The sequence below is a fragment of the Tachypleus tridentatus genome, chromosome 13, assembly GCF_004210375.1.
Source record: "Tachypleus tridentatus isolate NWPU-2018 chromosome 13, ASM421037v1, whole genome shotgun sequence".
In the NCBI taxonomy this organism is placed as follows: Eukaryota; Metazoa; Arthropoda; class Merostomata; order Xiphosura; family Limulidae; genus Tachypleus; species Tachypleus tridentatus.
Window position 1 is genome coordinate 150,348,827 of NC_134837.1, and position 18,682 is coordinate 150,367,508.

The 18,682-nt window shown below is 34.4% G+C and overlaps 1 protein-coding gene across 4 annotated transcripts in view; it reads left to right on the forward strand.

The window, feature by feature from the left end:
• Window positions 1-586: 586 nt before the first annotated feature.
• The window catches only part of LOC143238032 (transcription initiation factor TFIID subunit 6-like), a 43,550-nt gene continuing 25,454 nt past the window's right edge, over window positions 587-18,682 (forward strand). Inside the window, exons 1-5 of one of the 4 annotated variants that reach the window (XM_076477931.1) lie at window positions 587-720; window positions 3,732-3,896; window positions 6,583-6,669; window positions 16,254-16,407; window positions 17,477-17,533. In XM_076477931.1, coding sequence (XP_076334046.1) covers window positions 3,747-3,896; window positions 6,583-6,669; window positions 16,254-16,407; window positions 17,477-17,533 — 448 coding nt within the window. In that variant the 5' untranslated portion in view covers window positions 587-720; window positions 3,732-3,746. Of the gene's footprint in view, window positions 1,085-3,731; window positions 3,897-6,582; window positions 6,670-16,253; window positions 16,408-17,476; window positions 17,534-18,682 lie in introns of all 4 variants that reach the window. The other 3 variants (XM_076477930.1, XM_076477929.1, XM_076477928.1) reach the window with 3 other exon arrangements.

Sequence of the window (18,682 nt, forward strand, 5' to 3'; positions counted from 1 at the left end):
TTCCCTCTAGGGCCCGGCATGGCCAAGTGTGTTAAGGCATTCGACTCGTAATCCGAGTGTTGCGGGTTCGAATCCCGGTCGCACCAAACATGTTCTCCCTTTCAGCCGTGGGGGCGTTATAATGTTATGGTCAATCCCACTGTTCGTTGGTAAAAGAGTAGCCCAAGAGTTGGCAGTGGGTGGTGATGACTAGCTGCCTTCCCTCTAGTCTTACACTGCTCAATTAGGGACGGTTAGTGCAGATAGCCCTCGAGTAGCTTTGCGCGAAATTCAAAATAACAAATAACATAGCTTTCCCTCTAGTCTTACACTACTAAATTAGGGACGGATAGCGCATATTGCCCTCGTGTAGCTTTGAGCGAAATTCAAAACAAACACTAAATCAAGTAAACAATATTATACTGCTATTACCTAAAATATCTTGCTTAAAGTGCTAATTTAAAAGAAGTATATAATCTGGATAACCTGAATAATTTAAGTCGTTGCGTGGTGCCTCTTTAATAATATTTCATCGTTACAGTAACACTTGAATGTAATAGTGTTACTAGATAGAGGGCGTTAAATTATTTAAGTTAGAATTTGGCCAGTTCTCTCGGTGACGTCATGCGCATGAGTATTACTGCCAAAGGGATGGGACTTGGGTAGGATAGAATATGGCGATGAAACGTAGTTTGTGAGCATTGGAAAGAGGTTCGAAGTTTGAGGTGTGGTTTACGTTAGGTAATGTCTACTTGAAGAAGAGAGACAAATGTTCTGACGAAACATATAGTAGGATTTCTTCAAAAGAATGTTTTTACGCGCGTAATTCGCTGTTGATCAATTCATTGGTAAAATGTGAATTTTGACAAACTTTGTAAAGTGTACTTCTTTGAAACAAAGTTTAATTTGTAAATTGTATAATTTCTCTGAATTTTCGGTAATACGTGTAATTTAAATACAAAAAGAATTTGCAAGTTGAAAGAAGGGTAAGGACAGCATTACGTGAAAGTCGCAGTATTTCAATTAAATTTATCGTTGTGTGTAGCATTATAAATTATAACGGGTTTCACCATTGCACTGTATATGCATTTAATGAGTTATGCACGTATGTATTTTAACTTTTAATTTTTTTTATCAGTAATTAGCCAAATAATAAATATATTTACGCATTTAAAGCTGTTTGCATTTATACCAGTATACAGAGATATTGTTAGGATTTTGGATAAGTTGTTTTAAAATTCCAGTATTGAGTGCTAGAACTGTCATTATAGTATCACTGTTAGTGAGTATTATAAAAAAGGAAAAAGCTTAAAGACTTATGTAGTGGAATTAAAAGGTGACTAAAATAAATGTTTTGGTTTGAAAAAGTTGCTTCTTACTGAAATAAATCTAAATAATTATATTGATAAATACTGATTACAAAATTCAATTGCAAACTAAACCATCACTCTTTTACTCCAAATTTAAAATTAAATACCTTAATTGGCTAAGAGACTTTACCAATTTAAACAATCTTCAGATTCCACTGTGTATTTTCATTATCATTTTGTTTTTATTTTTGTTATTCATATGTTATAATTATTTAAACAGATCTCTTTGAATTAATGCATGAAACTTGTTTGAAGTATATATCAAAACTGTCCCTGCATATCCTCTTTGAGAGTAAAAATTCATTTTTATTTCTCAGTAGTGTATTTGTTACCATTTTGACCCATTTTTTGCCATTGGACATACATGTATCCAAAAGTATGTTAGCTAGTGCTGTAAATGCTTATGTGAATTAACTAAAACATCAAAGCACATGCATTTTATTGGAGTTGGTATGTGTTAGAAGTAAATCCTGTTGCCACAGCATTGACATGAGGGTCTTCTTTCCTAGAAATTTTACTTGGTTGTAAGCTTTTTTTTATATTTTTGGCTGTATTTTCTGGTTGGCTATTACAAAATGGATGAAAATAGTGCTTCTTTAAAGCTTATGCTAAAAAAGAAGAGTTCAAAGCCCCACAGAAACTAATGGTGAAACATTAGTAGATTTTAGAGTTTGTTTATTCAAAAAGTGTGAACGAGTATCTTTCAACAGAAGAAAGGGATATAAAGAGACATCAAGTTTCTTCAAAATATCAGACGAGTCATTAGTTGAAAATCAAGCCACTAAACCTAATATTATAGCTAGGCCTAGTGATGGTAGCAGGCCCATTGATGCTGGTATGGCTATATTGAGTGATGATTTATCAACTGTGTAAAAATTATGTAGTGGAATTCCATGGTTAAAAGTTCAAGTTCAATTCAGTGTTTTCTCTTTGTCTGCTAATGAGAAGTTTTACATCCTTGTTTATTGAAACAAATGCATATGCTGAGTATATGAAAATTCACACATTAAACAATGGAAGAAATGACTGTTAATATGCTGAAAGATTTTTTGGGATTGTTGCTTCACATGGGACATTTTCAAATGTGATATTCCAATGACCATAACCTACCCTTGTACATTCAAAGCATACCCAAGACTACGACAAGATAATAATAATAATAAAGATATACGTGTAGCACTTTTAGCTGTAATGCTGATTATGGACATGCAGCATGGTGCAGATTTTAATTGAATATTATTTTGCATTATTAAAGGAAGTGCCCCTGAGAAAACACACATGGCACCTGCCATGAGTATCGGTATCCAAGGCAGCAGTGAATGTGCTAAGATTCTGGCCTCTTTTGCTGCCAGTGTCAGCTTATACCATAAGCTAGTTTAAAAAATAAAATTACCATAACTAGATTTTACTCTTTCCAAAATCTGAAATTTGTATCCTAATATTTTTATTTTGTAGTTTTCAGTAGACCTCGCAGTATAACAGTATACAAAAAAATCTCAAAATTGAGAAGTAATATGTTAAAATCTTTTATTTGCTTTGTGTAAAACATTAAACACAGATATTTGGATATATAAAATAGCTGCATGTTTTATCTGCAGTTCTTGGGGCAATTTAGTTGGTTTTGATTTATAACATATTTTGGATTGTGAATGAATTATTCAACTGTTAAGTTGTAAAGTTTGAGGGATAAATGTTGCCCAAAGCTTGTTACTTTGGTTAAAATCATTTGCAAGCACTATGAAATGGAAATTAAAATTTTGTAAAGTTATGTTTGCATTTATATTAGTGAAGAAAAAAAAAAGGCTAGAATAAAGTAAAAAAACTGGTACCACCCAAATGGTATTTATGCACTATATTAACCTATATTGAACGTTAAAAATATACCCATCACATACAGTTTTACCTCAAGCTATAAAAATGTAATACTGATATATTTGCAAAAATAACTAGTCTTAATGAAACTTGTTTTTTGGATCAACTTTTGCTAACAGTTATTTATCCCCCACTCAAACCAATACTTACCTAGTGATCCAAAGTTTATAATTATATCGTGAATGGTTGGAGGGGAGAATATGTGTTATTAAAGATACAAAGTTATTTTGAAGCTTAAAGAAACAATTTTATTTTATATTTTTGGAGCTTGTTTCTTTTTTTTAAATGAATACATTTGCACCTAAATTTTTTGCTTTAACACTTGTTGACTGAAATAAACTTCTCTCGTTACATGTATATGTTGCTCAAATTTGCTTAATTGTAATGCCACAATAATAATTCTCAAACTGACAAAAAAGATGAACTTAAATGTGAGTGCTATTTCAGTGTTTGATTGGAAATGAAGATGCATTATGGTTTTACTGAGTTTTTTTTTTCTCCTATTATCAGTACCTGTTAGTTACAATGTCATCAAGGGAAGGAAGAATTGGAAGTAATCTGTCTCCAGAATCTATTAAAGTGACAGCAGAATCTGTTGGAATATCTAATCTTCCTGATGAATCTGCCAAAGAACTAGCAGAAGACATCAGCTATCGTTTGAAAATTATTATTCAGGTGAGAGGTTAAAACATTTTGATTATTAAGATGCATATAATTTGAACAGTGTAATGTCCTAAATTTTAATACAAGTTTTTCTTATTGGGATATAAGAAGTAGATTAGTTAACTTTTTATGATTTGACAATAGTTCATTGTTTTTGTGAATAGTGCCAACAGATGGGTCATACTGTGAACAATCTTTCCATAACCCAGTTTACGTTTTGTTGAAAAATAACCTCATTTGCTTTCCAGCACTTCAATGCTTAGAATGGTATTAGTAAATTTTTTGATCCTTGTTTCTGCAGTCTAAGGGATCCATGTCATCTCATATCAAAATAAGAGTGAAAAATGAAATTTTTGTGGGGACACCCTTTAGACATAATGTATTTCATAATCAAAAATGTTTTTAAGGATGAATAGCTATGTTTAGTTGATGGAATGAACTTGTGTTGTCACTGTTTTCTTAGTTACTTCTATATTAAATAAGTTATTACAATTGTACAAAGCCTTTAAGTTTTCAAAACAAGACTGTAAGTAACCTGTGTGGATTTAGTATACTAGTCAAATGCTCAACCCAGAGGTATGCAAATAGGGCAATTTTATTATTGGTTTATTGTCAGTCTCATTAACTAATTATATTCATCTGAGACTTAAAATAATCAGATATAAAGGCAAATTTCATTTTGATTTAATTGACCAAGTTGAATAACCTTGAATGAATCAAAAATTTTAATAAAAATCATAAAAAAAGTTTTGCTTGGATAGATGGAACAATAATTTTGATTTGTAGGTTATGTTTGTGACATAATGGCTTAATTTGTTTTTGTTGAATCAGATACTTTTCATGATACTAATTGGTGTAATGAATGCATATAGGTAATTGAGTTAATTGTTCATCTTTACTGCACAATGTTGCAAGTAGATTGTTTATAATACTACCCTCAAAAGTGCTTTTGTTTAAAGTAATGCCAATAACCTCATTGACGGAAACACCAAAGAACATTTTGATTACTTAAGAATATCAATGGTTTTGATTTTTAAACAGCACTCAAAAAATAGTCATTTCCTCACAGTTTTCTTGCTTCTAATTTTACATTTGCACAGAGATACAGTTTTAACTTTTAGGAAATTAGAATCTTTTTTTTTTTTTTTAAAGATGTGTAACATCATTTATACCACTGTAACTGTTTTGAAAACTCTCTGAGGAATCTTATTTGTCTTTACAAAAAATAAAAATCTAGTTTCATTAGTGTTCATGTAAGGATAAAACACACATCATTGGAAGAATAATCTTTTTGAAGTTGCACTGATCTTTAACACTGCAAACATGCATGCTGAGGAAACACTGTTCAATGCTTATTGTAACTTTCATGTTGAGCAAAAACAAAAGTACACTTTCAGTCATACGTTATGTGTGCATCACTAATGTTGCAAGATATAAAGAAATACATAAATTGTTTTATCCCCATGACTTAGGAATGATAATATGAAAATTGATAATGTGCTTTTTTTTTAACATTCTCATAGCTTGAGTTGAAACCTTTGCAAATTTTCTGCAACTTTAACAAGATATGAGCAATTTTAATTAATGCCTTTGCTGGCAGTGAAGACTCAAAATGATTTGTAGAGATTTTGTGAATTAAAAGCATTAATGGTAGACTTCTGTTTTAAATTGCTTACTACAGATTAATTAGTTTTTAAGAGAAAAATGAGTCATTTATGTAGAAAAGAGGTTATACTTTCAATTTAAATTGAATTTGAAAAATATGTTAGTTTGTCAGTACCACCTAAAGCACTCAATTGACTGAATACGTATCTCTTCATGTGGTTGAATGTTTTCTTTGTATTTCTATAACAGTTGCAAAAAAATAGTTTAGCTCTAAGTCATTACTATTAAACAGCACACAAAATTGACAAAAGTAAACTATTCTCCAACTTTAAATCTAGAAGCTTCAAATTATATTGTCGTTAAGCCTAATAAAAATAACGGTAATAAATATATAATTTTTGAGATTCTTAGTTAAAAACCTTTTCATTAAACATGCTGAATAATTAATTTTCATGTATAGAAGAGTGCAGTTTCATTCAAGAGTAAAAAGTATAGAATATAGACTTGTAGATTTTTCTCCATCGATTTGGGGGGGGGGGGAGTTGGAGCTTTAGTTTACGTAGAAGTTTTAGTTACTTAGTTTTTAACAAAATCGGGCCAATATGAACATTTTAGGCAATCACTGTTTCTTGTCATCAGTGCCATGATATAGCTTTGAGAATCTACCATAGGTTAGTGATATAAGAAGTAATGGAAGCTCTTTCTGTCCTTTTCAACTGTAAGAGCAAATATGGCTCAAGTTCAGTAAAAATTGGCATAGAAATCGGAACAGAGCCTAACTGCTTGAATGGATGAAGAGAACATTGAAGAAAATGTAAACAAATATAAAATAGATTTAAAACTTATTACATGTATAAAGCCTTTTGGTTAATAATATGAAAAGTTGGCTTGCATATCATTTTGGTATTGTACAAGAATTATTTTTAAAGTTCATTTCAAGTTTCAAACCATTTTTTGAATGTTTCTTTTTATTGCATTGCAAAAAAAATAGTGTATCAAGGGATTAAATCTCTCTCATTTGAGAATTAATCATTTAGATTTCAATGTATATATAAGGCTTTTGATGTTAAGTGAAGAATTGTTTTTACAATAGGATGCTCAGAAGTTTATGGGACATGCTAGAAGAGCAAAGCTAACAACAGGAGACATTAATTTGGCATTGAAAGTAAAAAATGTTGAAGTAAGTTCTTATTTTATGTATACATATTTTGAAGGTATTACAAATATCTGTGTGCAAGTCAGATGTGAATTTTGTTGCAAGTTTTTATGCTGTGTAATGCATATGGTAAACTAACAGGGCTATATTAGCCTTTTCAGAATTACTTAAATATGGACACTGAATATTTAATCTATATAGTAACTTAAAATTACAATGAAAAAGAAACCCTATAACCCAAGGCTTTCTTAAGATAGACCTTAAGGGGCAAACTGAAGAAGAAAGATCCACCTTTTGAAAGTACTCAGGTTACAGAGTTTGTATTTCATTTTTATCAAGACTTCTTGGACCTATGTGTTTTTAGAACATCATTAACATTACAATTATATTAGAACTGTATGAATATTTTGTTTTAAAAAATTTCTAGTGTTAGTGAATTTGAGAAGTGTCATAGGGTGATTAAACAAATAATGGAAAATTGTACATTTAAACATTTCTCTATGGGTAGGTCACAACCTCTTACAGAGTTTCTTTCAAACTATAATGAAACTACTTTTTCATCATATGCAAATAAACTTAGCATGACAAGCATAGTTAATTAATCATTTTTGTATTATATAAGATTTAGTTTTGTAATTTAAAATGAAATATTTAAATAAATCCTCAATTTTCTCTTGTTTGAGAATTGTGACATTTGTTCACTGAATCTTGTCCACTTTGATTTATTAACTCCTCTCTCTGAAATATGGAGTATAATGTAAATTTCTTATTAAAATGCAGATATTACAAAAGCAAAGCAATTTTTACAGCTTTCAATTATCTTTGTTTACAGAGACATAAACTAGAAAGTAAAATTCACTTTCCATGTCAACCTGTCACATCCTATCTTATTACAAATTACCAGTAATTCTCTGATATTTTATATAATTTGTAATCAATAGAAAGGCAAAGTTTTAATTTATCAAATTACATATTTTATTTGTTTTCACTAGAGAGTATTGTCACAAGATTGGTTTGTGCTGCCCTCTGTATGTGAACAACTTTTTCAGAAATGCATGCCACAAGCCTTCATCATCCTTTTGTTTGAATCTAAAGTTTCAACCTATCCACCAAAAAAAGAATACTGTTATCATTGTGATGCATGTGAATCCCTTTGTTTTACTACCAAATCATTATTTCTTGTTTGGTAACTGTCGAGTTCAGATGTTCTTACATTTACATTTGTTTTTGTTTATTTTGCATTTTGCTTAACTTTATTTGCTACACTTTACAGTTGTGAAGTTAATATTTTTATTCCTTTCTCCTGCCAATTGCTGGTTGTTTATAATTCATTTCAACAGTTCTTCCATGTTGGCTTATATTCACCACCAAGATGGCACTAGGTCCAAATTTCTGTGTGTTTGCACTTTGGATCTCCTTTTTTGGGCTTACATATACTAAATTAATTTGATGTGTCATATACCAGGTGTTTTCAATCTCTTAGCCAATTGGCTTTCCTGACAAGATTACATTTTTCTTACAGAGTGGTCTCTGCATCCTGCCATTTTTTCAGTGGCTCTGTCTGCATCAGGGTATGTCCCATATCAGTGCTTTTGCCACTGCCCTCAATTGATCCCTAGTTCCTCATTCTCAAGCCTTGGGTATTGCTACCTTCAGCCAGAATTGGTCTCATCTGTTCCTCAACATTAATAGGACCTTGTACAACTTCTCCTACCTTGTACTTTATTGAAATCATGCCTTCCTTCCTAAAACCTCTACAAGTTGAACAGGTCATTTCTCCTTTTCCACTATATGCCTATCCTGTATTTATCATTTATACCATTGTCCTGATTTGAATACAATTCCCTGTCCTGTCTGTGCCCTCTGTTGTTCCATGACTTCCCTCCAGGGTCCTTGTTTCCACCTTTTTATCCCTTGGCAACCTTCCTTTTCCCATGGTTGCCCTGAACAGTTGGACTAGATGTTTCATCCAGCTGTTCCCTCCTTATTTACTTCTTGGGTGTTACAGTCCCTCTGGACTCTCCACTGCACTTTTCTTTCTTTTAGAAGAATATGGGAGACTTTACCAGTTGCAAGCCATTGGGATGGTTGACCATGGAGGCAACCATTCAGTTCTGTGTAGGTTGGAATTTTTTTTTTCAGGTAGAGTAAGTTACAAGATTCTACAAATGAGTAACTAATTTCCATAGTTGAGACACCCAAATGCAGTTCATCCTTCCAATTGTGGTTCTTTCCCATTCTCACATGGATGATGGTACCCAGTACCCAGTTGAGTGAAGCTCTGGAGGTTGTATGAACCAATTACTTAAGTCCTCACACTGGTTTCATGAGTGCATGCGATGGACATCTTCCCTCAGATACCAGATGACACGTACTGGGTACCATTAGGTTCCCCCCCTCGGTGTGGATTCCTGTATGTGGTGAGGGGACCTCCCAGGGAAGGTTCTGTTCTTTTTGGTTACTTTCTCTGGGATCTAAACATTCACCCACATGTTTGCCGTACGTGGCGACCCGTGAAGGTGAGGAGAGGATCTTAATGGTTGATGGGTCCAACCCTAACACACCATTTTGGCCTTGAATTCCTCTGGATGGGCGGCCTTTGAGTGGCCTCCCTTGGGTCAGTCGGCTGGTCCACTTGGGCTAGAGTCAACCAAGTACCAGTATTGGAAGTTCTCAACGGGTGTTATGGACATTGTGTCTGATGCTGGTGTTTGGGTGGCAAGGACCACAATGCCTATGAGTGTGACATGGACCCACATTGTGTCAACTGAAATGGTTCTCACCCTTCCTACTTTCGTTCTTGCCCAAAACGGTTGGAGGAAAAAGAGGTGCAGCGGTTGAAAATGACTCATTACATTAGTTATCCTGAGGCTCGGAAATTGCTGTCCGCCACTTCATCTTGGACATATGCTGCCGCACTTCGTTCCACAACTACAGTGGGAGTGCAGACAGATCTCTCTGTGCCTCCAAGAGAATCATTTTCAAAACAAATCAAAAGCCTTTTTACCTCCATGATTAAAAAGGTTGAAGAATCGACTTCCACATCCATCTCTGTTCCTCCCATACATTCCAACAAGATGCAAAACAATCATTCATTTGCATTCTTGGTCACTGGAATCCCCTTCCAACAACAAAGACTTGCCCAATCGACCCAGGGCAGGATCCATGGAGATCGATAGATCTCCTCCGACTAAGGACAGTAAGGAAAAAAGATGTGGTCGTAAACAGAAGGGATTTCCAGCCACTTTGTCTACCCGTCATTAAAAATGGCCACTTTCATAGAATGGAACTGTCGATGTTTACGTTCTAATCTGGATGATATCAAAACTCTGATTGCTTCCTACCATCCTGTGTGTCTTTCATGGAGGGTTGACAATAATCCACTAGGCAGTGATCATTTTCCTATACCTTTGAGAGAGACTGGCCGTGGTCGATGCCACCTTACTCATGTCCCGGTGGAAGCTGGATCAGGCAGACTGGTTCACTTTCACTGCTCTCACAGAACTTGATCCTGCCATCATGAATCAGCCATCAATAGATGACTGTGTGGCAGCAGTAACTGACTGTATTTTTCAAGCAGCTATTCAGTGTATTCCTAAAACCTCGACATGTTTTCCACGATATCCTCGTCCGTGGTGGAATCCTGCTTGCCACTTGGCACGGAAAGCTCAAAAATGGGCCTGGGATTCTTTCCGTAGATATCCCACACTTTCGAACCGCATCGCTTTCCAAAGGGCCCGTGCATATGCTAGGTGGGTAAGACGTCAAAGCCAGATGGAATCTTGGATTAAGTTCATAACTACCATATCTTCTACCACCAGTTCCAAGGTCATATGAGACAGGATTAGAAAGGACAGTGGGCACTACAATTCTGTCCCCCTCTCGATCTTACTCTCTGATGACCAAGAAGTGGCTGATGTCCAGAGAATCGCTGATACTCTAGGTGAAAGCTTTTGCCGGGTAACTAGCACTTTTGCTTGTTCCTCCACGCTCTTGGTCATCAAGACTCTGGCAGAGCGTTCATCTCTTTCCTTTCGAAGTGACTGTCTCTTTGACTATAATTGTTCCTTTACACTGGTGGAACTGAAAATGGCCCTTCATCGGTCTGGCAGTACACCTGTTGGACCTGATGATGTACACTATGACATGCTGTGCTATCTCTCTCCTGCTTCTCTTGATGTTCTTCTAATTGTCTTTAACAGGATCTGGCAGGAGAATGTTTTTCCTGATGCCTGGCACCAGGCTATTATCTTATTTTTTTTCTAAGCCTGGGAAAGATCCCAAGATTCCTTAAAACTACCGTCCAATTGCTTTGACGAGCTATCTCTGTAAGACCTTAGAGAGGATGGTTAATGCTCGTCTTGTTTGGTTCCTCGAATCAAACAACCTCCTCTTGCCCACCCAGTGTGAGTTTCGACGACAGCACTCCACCACAGACCACCTAATTTGACTTGAAACATCAATCAGAGAAGCCTTACTCAAATGCCAACATGTTGTATCAATATTCTTTGACATTGAGAAGGCTTATGACACAATGTGGAGGTATGGCATTTTGCAAGACCTCCATATATATATGGGTTATGTGGCCATTTACCCATGTTTATTAAAAATTTTTTAATGGACAGGAGATTCCAAGTTAATGTGGATTCGACACTTTCTCGTTCTTTTGTACAGGAACTTGGTGTACCTCAGGGCTGTGTTTTGAGTGTCACACTTTTCAGTATAAAGATAAATGCCATCACTGAACAGCTCCCTCTCACTGTTGCGAATGGGCTCTATGTTGAGGACTTTCACATCTCGTGTCAATTGTCAAACATGAGATATATTGAGCGGCAATTACAAACTGCCCTCAATCGTGTACTGAAGTGGACTTCAACGAATGGCTTTAATGTTTCTCTCTCTAAAACCACTTGCATGCACTTTTGCTGCCAACGGGGTATTTACCCTGATCCTGAACTCCGTATTGGTGAAGTTTCACTGCCAGTGGTCCCTGAGACCAAGTTCTTGGGGCTTATCTTTGACCGTAAGCTGACCTTTATACCACACTTAAAGCAGCTACGGGTCAAATGCATAAGAGCACTGAACATCCTCCGTGTCCTCTCTATCTCCAGTTGGGGAGCGGATCGATGTTCTATGTTAAAGATATGTCGTGCTCTTATTCGATCAAAACTCGACTATGGATCAATGGTCTATGGCTCTGCTAGACCCTCAGCCTTAAAGATGCTGGATCCCATTCATCATCAAGGACTTCGACTCTGCACTAGAGCTTTCTGCATCTTTCCAGTTCAGAGCTTATACGTAGAATTTCGTGAACCTTTTCTGCACCTTCACCATTTGCAATTGTCTTTACTATATTTTTCGAAACTTCGTTCCTTACCAAAGCATCTCACCTGGGGATGTGTTTTCCTTCCTCAGTGGGCCATACTTTTTCAGAACAGAAGATCTGCCATTACTCCTTTTGGCCTTTGCATCCAGGCGCAATTGGATGAATTGGGTCTGTCCTTGGTTAGCATTGCAGAATCCACTGGTCCACTGGTCAGCCTATCCCACCATGGCTTTTTACAGCCCCCAAATGTGACCTTTCTTTCAGTCATCTGAAAAAGGCAGATACTCCCGATTGGAAGTACCGTCTTTTATTTACTGAACATCTTTGAACAACCATTCCGTTCCAATTTATACGGATGGTTCCAAATCAGGTAATTCTGTGGGCTTTGCCATGGTTTGTTTTGATTTGGTGGTTGCATGCAGAATCCCCTCTACAGCTTCTGTGTTCTGCTGAACTGTATGCCATATATCTTGCCCTGGATCATATTGAAGCTGAGCAGTACTCCAATTGCACTATTTTTACTGACTTGCTTAGTTCTCTACTGGTCCTGGAATAGCTTCACGTTGGCTCACACCCTGTTCTCGCTGATATTCAAAACCACCTGGCCCATTTCTCATTAACATCTACTTCTATCCGGTTTTTCTGGATACCAGGCCATGTTGGTATTTGCGGGAATGAGCTTGCGGACATATTCAGCTAAATCTGTCTGCTCTAGCACTATCACTACTGTGCCTATTCCGTACATGGACTATGGTCCTGTATTCAAGGGTTGGCTCCGTGCCAGCTGGCAGTGAACGCGACAACAAGCTTTTACAAATAAAACTTTATATTGGGCTTTAGCTGTCTAGCTTCCGTAAGGTTTGGAAGGAGGAAGTTGTTCTAACTAGACTACGCATTGGTCACAGTTTTTTAACTCATTGTTTTCTTTTATCTGGAACTGTTGCACCAGTGTGTAGTTTGTGTAACACTCAAATCACTGTAAGCCACATTTTACTGTCTTGCTTTCGTTATGATAAAGTTTTTAGATTTTTAATGGCCATTAATCTTTTTAATCTCATTTTAGCAGTGGGTATTCATTAAATTTTTTAATTGTGGTTACCTTTTCAGAGTCTCAATCTCTCTAGTTCAATTTGAAATTTGAAAATGGCCAGAACATTAAATAACTCGACACCAGAACTGGAAAGGCCAACTTCAGGTGGCTGACGCTGCTATTTGAACTACCTGTTAGTATTTTTGGCGAGTTGTTGTTATAATTTTGCTGCATGTCTTTTAACACTGTTATTACTTTACCTTTTGGTGCTGGCCATAATGACACATAACCCGGAACCAGGACTGGAAAGACCAACTTCAGGTGACTGACGGTTCTTGTACTTACCTGTTAGTCTTCCTGGTGGGTTATGATCATTACCATTCTGCTACAGGAAGTCCTTTACAACTTTGTAGACTGGATGCCAACTTTGATTTTATGCCATTTTCTGTTTTTAATTGCTGTTTTGTTTTTACATTTGTTTCCTTTTACAAATTTTACTACATTTACCTTACTTTTACCTTTTTACTGGACATTTGGCTAATTATTATGATTTTGCTATATGTCTTTTAAAACTTTTCTTATTTTACCTTTTGATAATGGCTGTTATGACAACATAACCTGGAACCAGGACTGGAAAGGCCAACTTCAGGTGACTGACGGTGGTTCTTGTACTTACTTACCTGTTAGTCTTCCTGGGTTACAATCATTACCATTTTGCTAGAGAAAGTCCTTTACAACTTCTCTTACTCTGCTTTCTCTCTTAACGTTGTAGACTAGGTGTCAATATTGGTTTTATGATTTTTCTGTTTTTCAATGATGTTTTGTTTTACCTTCATTTCCTTTTCTGTATTTTACTACATTTAATTTATTTTTACTTTTTTATCTGATGTTTGGTGCAGATAGCCTAGCTGCTTTGTGCCATAAAACATTGAATCAATCAATCAATTAGGTTCTCCTGTGAGTTTCTGGAGTCTAGGTTTCCTCTTGATTCTTGGACTTGAGGTGAAGATGGTATTATCCTCATCTTACTCTTGCAAAGATGTTGGCACCTAACAAGTGATGTTTTGGATGTACTTGACCTACCATGTAAAATCCATTTTGCTCTCGCTGCTCTACACCATGAGAAAAATCTCTACTTGCCTACTTTCCATCGTGGGATTTAGGGGTTCTGCTTTCTGTTTAAGATCGCATTGCTAAACTGTTCTCTTCCATGCAGATCTACTCTTCATGTTTTGTCATGTGTGGTCCTCCTCATGATGGGATTGAGTGACTTTGCTTTGTTAAAGATCTCATTGTTAAAGTGTTTTCTCCCATGCAGATATACTCTTTATGTTCTGCCATGTCTGGTCCTCCTGATCATGTTGAGGATCTTGATGAAGAGCTACCTCTCTCAGATCTGCTGTGGTGACTCTTTCCTCAGGTTGCTTGTTCTGTTTCTCTCATTTAGGCATTGTCCTGCAGATGCTTGTGCTTCTCTCATGCTGGTCCTTCCTCCATTTCAATTTCAGATTCCAGCTAACCTCATGAGTGGAGGGAGAGTACCTTAGTGGAAGTTATTTTCCTGAATGAAAATTTGTTTCTAATAGGTATTTACTTTCAATCACATTATCCACACTTCCTTCTCACTATCTTCTGGTGCTCATGTCTTTTGCTAACTTCGAATAGATAGTTCAGTAGTAGTGCTTAAAGGGAATCACATTATAGTAGTGCTTTTCTATAGGTGGAGAGGTGGCACATGATATTTACATGAAAGATGTGTTGGATCATTGGATTTCAACAGAGGCATGATAAAGGCTTATGTAATGCATTTCTGAAAAATTTACATATAGAGGGCAGCACAAAATGGGAAAAGCTGATCTTGTGAGTGGAGGGAAGTACCTATTAGCAACACATTTTTATTTATGAAAATTATAGCTTTCACATGTATATTTTATTTACTGCTCAAAAATTACTATGAAATTTGGAAACTACTATGTAAAATTTGGAAACACACTAGGTTTGGTTAGGTAAGATAATGAAAAATAATTTTCTTATAGGTATGCTGCTGACTAGCTTGTGAGTTACATCATTCAGTATTGTAACTTGAGCTATGTTTTCACTATGTGATTTATAACTTGTGTGGCAGGATATTTAGTTAGACACAGCTCAAAAGGCATTGAAACAAAGTTAAGTATAAACATGTCTATTCTGCCACGAACCTTAATCTAGGTTCTTGTTACATTCTGCAGTGATTCTAGAAATTAAAAGGGGCAATTTAGATTTATTTATGGTGGTTACAAGGTCAGTGAAATATAAGTCCATGTAGAGTTGGGGTAGAGAAAATTACAGATAAAATTTAATTTGTAACTGGGAAAAAATGTTTGATAATTATTTAGGTTGTTTTAGAGGTTACACAAATGATATTTGAAAATTCCCAGATTAAGGAAAGTATTTTTAACTAGAATATAAAATCACTTTGCATTGGAAGGAGCCAATACTCTGGTTTCATATATTCAGACAAATCTTCAGTAAAAATAGCTAAAAAATCAAATTTTGTGAAGATGCATCTACCATACTAAAAGCTGTACTAGAAACTCTAGTAGTCACTTTAAAGTTATGCAATTATTGTAATTCACTGACATCATATAGAAAAGAGATAATAAACTAGTTAGTTAGAGCATCTTACTTGTACTCAGTGTCTTTAAATTTTAAGAAGGACAGATGTAATTTTTGTGTGTGAAAAGATCACTAAATTATGATACATTTTAGTCACTAGGTATACATCACTTCAGTTTTACTTTTTGTGTGGTGGAATTTTATATTTCAACTGCTTTGAGTAGAAATGTTTTACAGATTAAGAATAAATAACACATTCCTGGAGTGTTACAAAATAGTCTGGTTTGTTTATCTGAACACTGGTTATTTTGAATGTGTTCAAAAACAAGTCTAAGCTATATTACTCATGACTTTATTCTGCTTTCTTTGAGGATGTTAATTGATAATAGCCAAATGATTGGAATCACTCAGTACAAGATCTGCTTATGAATATGTAATAGAAACTATGCATCAATCATGTTTGAGACTTCCCAATCATTGGTACAATCAATTTTCTAAACAGACTTTTTTTGTTTTAAGGATTCTCCTATTGGAATAGATTAAAATATTGAAAAGTGTGGTGCTGTTATGTAATTAGTGTTAAGTCTTTTGTAAAAAGTGCTTTAACTTTTACCTGTCAATTCTTCTTTTTGTTTTCTTTTTATGTGCAACGCATAGCCACTATATGGTTTTTCTGCCCCGGAATTTATACCATTCCGATTTGCCAGTGGAGGAGGGAGAGAATTGCATTTCACTGAAGAAAAGGAATTGGAACTGAATGATATTATCAGAGGACAAACACAGAAACTACCCTTAGATGTAACACTAAAAGGTAGGTAACCCTAAAATATTTAATATTATATACGAAAATTAATATTTTAACATCATAGCCTTAGGAAACAGTTGCTAATAAAAATCACGGTTATATATTTACAGCTGGATAAACTATAAATCTTGATACACTGATCAAGTAAAGCTGCTTTCAGGAAAATGGCTTGTACTAAAGAAAAAAAAATTACAACTAATTATGAGACTCGTCTTATTTTACTATTGTTCTAGAGCTGTATGAATAGATATTTAGGGGTGATTTTAGTGTGCTTTTAACTTTTCTTTGAATAGTTTATTTAATGGGATCTCAATATTACTTGAGATAAAATCTGTTTACTGTAGTTTAAGTGCTAAATTATTATGAGATATGCTGTTGTTCTTAATACATAAACAATTTGAGCAATAAAACTGAAATTAAACCAGATTGTTTTAAATGTTACTCATTTTATTACATTGGTGTGTGTGCATTTTACATTGAGAATATTAGAGAAATATGGTAACTCATAAAATGAATATTTAGACTAATATAATAGTACATTACATGTGCATGTCAAATTAATTGTTTAATTGAATTTTCTTGCCTATGTACCTAGTTTGTAAAATTTGGATATTCATGCTAGAAAGTTTTTTAGAAATTAAATTTATAAACATATTTTTGTTCACACATGCACACATTTGTTTTTTTTACATGTTGTGGCATCTCCATCTAAGTAAGGAAACGTATCTACAGAAACTGATTATTATATTTTAAGTTTACAAAATAATAGCATATGTTTTTAAAGTAAAAAAAAATATGACCACACTAACAGCTTAAAGCATTGTTTAAGTTTAATGAATCCCTATATTCATCATTCATTTCACAAGAAATGTCTTTCAGTTTATTTTGGATTATACTCTCATACGACATAATTAATTAAACTTACATCTTAATGTTTTTCCTGAGACCATGAGTAGAAACATTAGATTTTATTTTTCAAAGATTTTTTTGGAATACAGTGTTGGTCAGTGTTTATAAGTGTAAGCATTAAGTGGGCTATGTTTATTAACTTGCTCAAACTATTTAACTTTTACAGCTCATTGGCTAAGTATAGAAGGTGTTCAGCCAACAATTCCTGAAAATCCTCCTCCAGGTCAGTATTTTATCTTAGAATATCGAATACTGTAGTTTATTTTAACTGATTTTAATATATAATTCATATTAGTGTTTAAATCATGTTCACCTTTTACAGGAGCTCTGCTGTTGAAAAACAAATTTCAGAAATCTGCTTAGAATTTTAAAAGTTTCTTTTTCTCATGAAAAAGTGGATAGAAATTTATAACTGAGCTTTTGGCAAATATTTTCACTAGCACAATAAAAAAAAATTGTCTTCTTGTTATTTCCCATGCCAAGCTAAGCTAGATTAAATGGAGGAGTTCAGTTTTAGTCCACATATCTTAATCTTTTGTCCAAGCAGTTAAAATGGGTAGAAATAAAATGGAAGCATATCAGAATTATAATTAATTAAAAATTATAATTAAAAACTGGAATTTTGATACAGTGGAAAAGCCCAGATGAAAGTGTTTGTCTGCTCACAAGCAATTTAGCAGTAGTTTTGTTAACAATTTATTTGATTGTGCTATTTGAATTTATATACTTACAGAAGTAATTGATAATTGAAAAAAAATAACAATTTTATCCTTTGTAACTGTGAAAACATTTTGTGACAATTTTTAGTCTCAATATGTTATGAAACCAACATACCTGGTTAAGTTGTAACAAAAAATTGACAGTGAAATATTAATGGAGATAATTTAATAGACTATTTTAACTAGAAGTATTCATTGAGGTTGAAGAAGTACTTAAAATGATTACAATGGTTTTGTTCATTAGTTAGAATAATTATACATGTTTTATGATTGTGTACAAAATTGAAGTGTTCACAAATAAATACTTGATCAATATTGACTAATAATTTGGGTTAAATTTTTCAGTTTTCAATGATTGAGTGTGTGCATTAAAATGTTCAATGAAATATATTTATATATATGTAAAAACGGCTCGTTTGGGTTGAGAAAATATGAGTGAACAAAGGAGTGAACCTGACGATGACTGAAAACATGGTCGAAACATTGTTCGCTCCTCTACGTAAAAATATTTTCTCAACCCAAATGAGCCGTTTTTACATTTGTGAACCTGACGATGACCAAAGAAGGTCGAAATGTTGTTTGCTCCTCTACGTAAAAATTTTCTCAATTTACAATTTACAAAGAAAAACCTGAAATTGTTGAAACCTAATTTC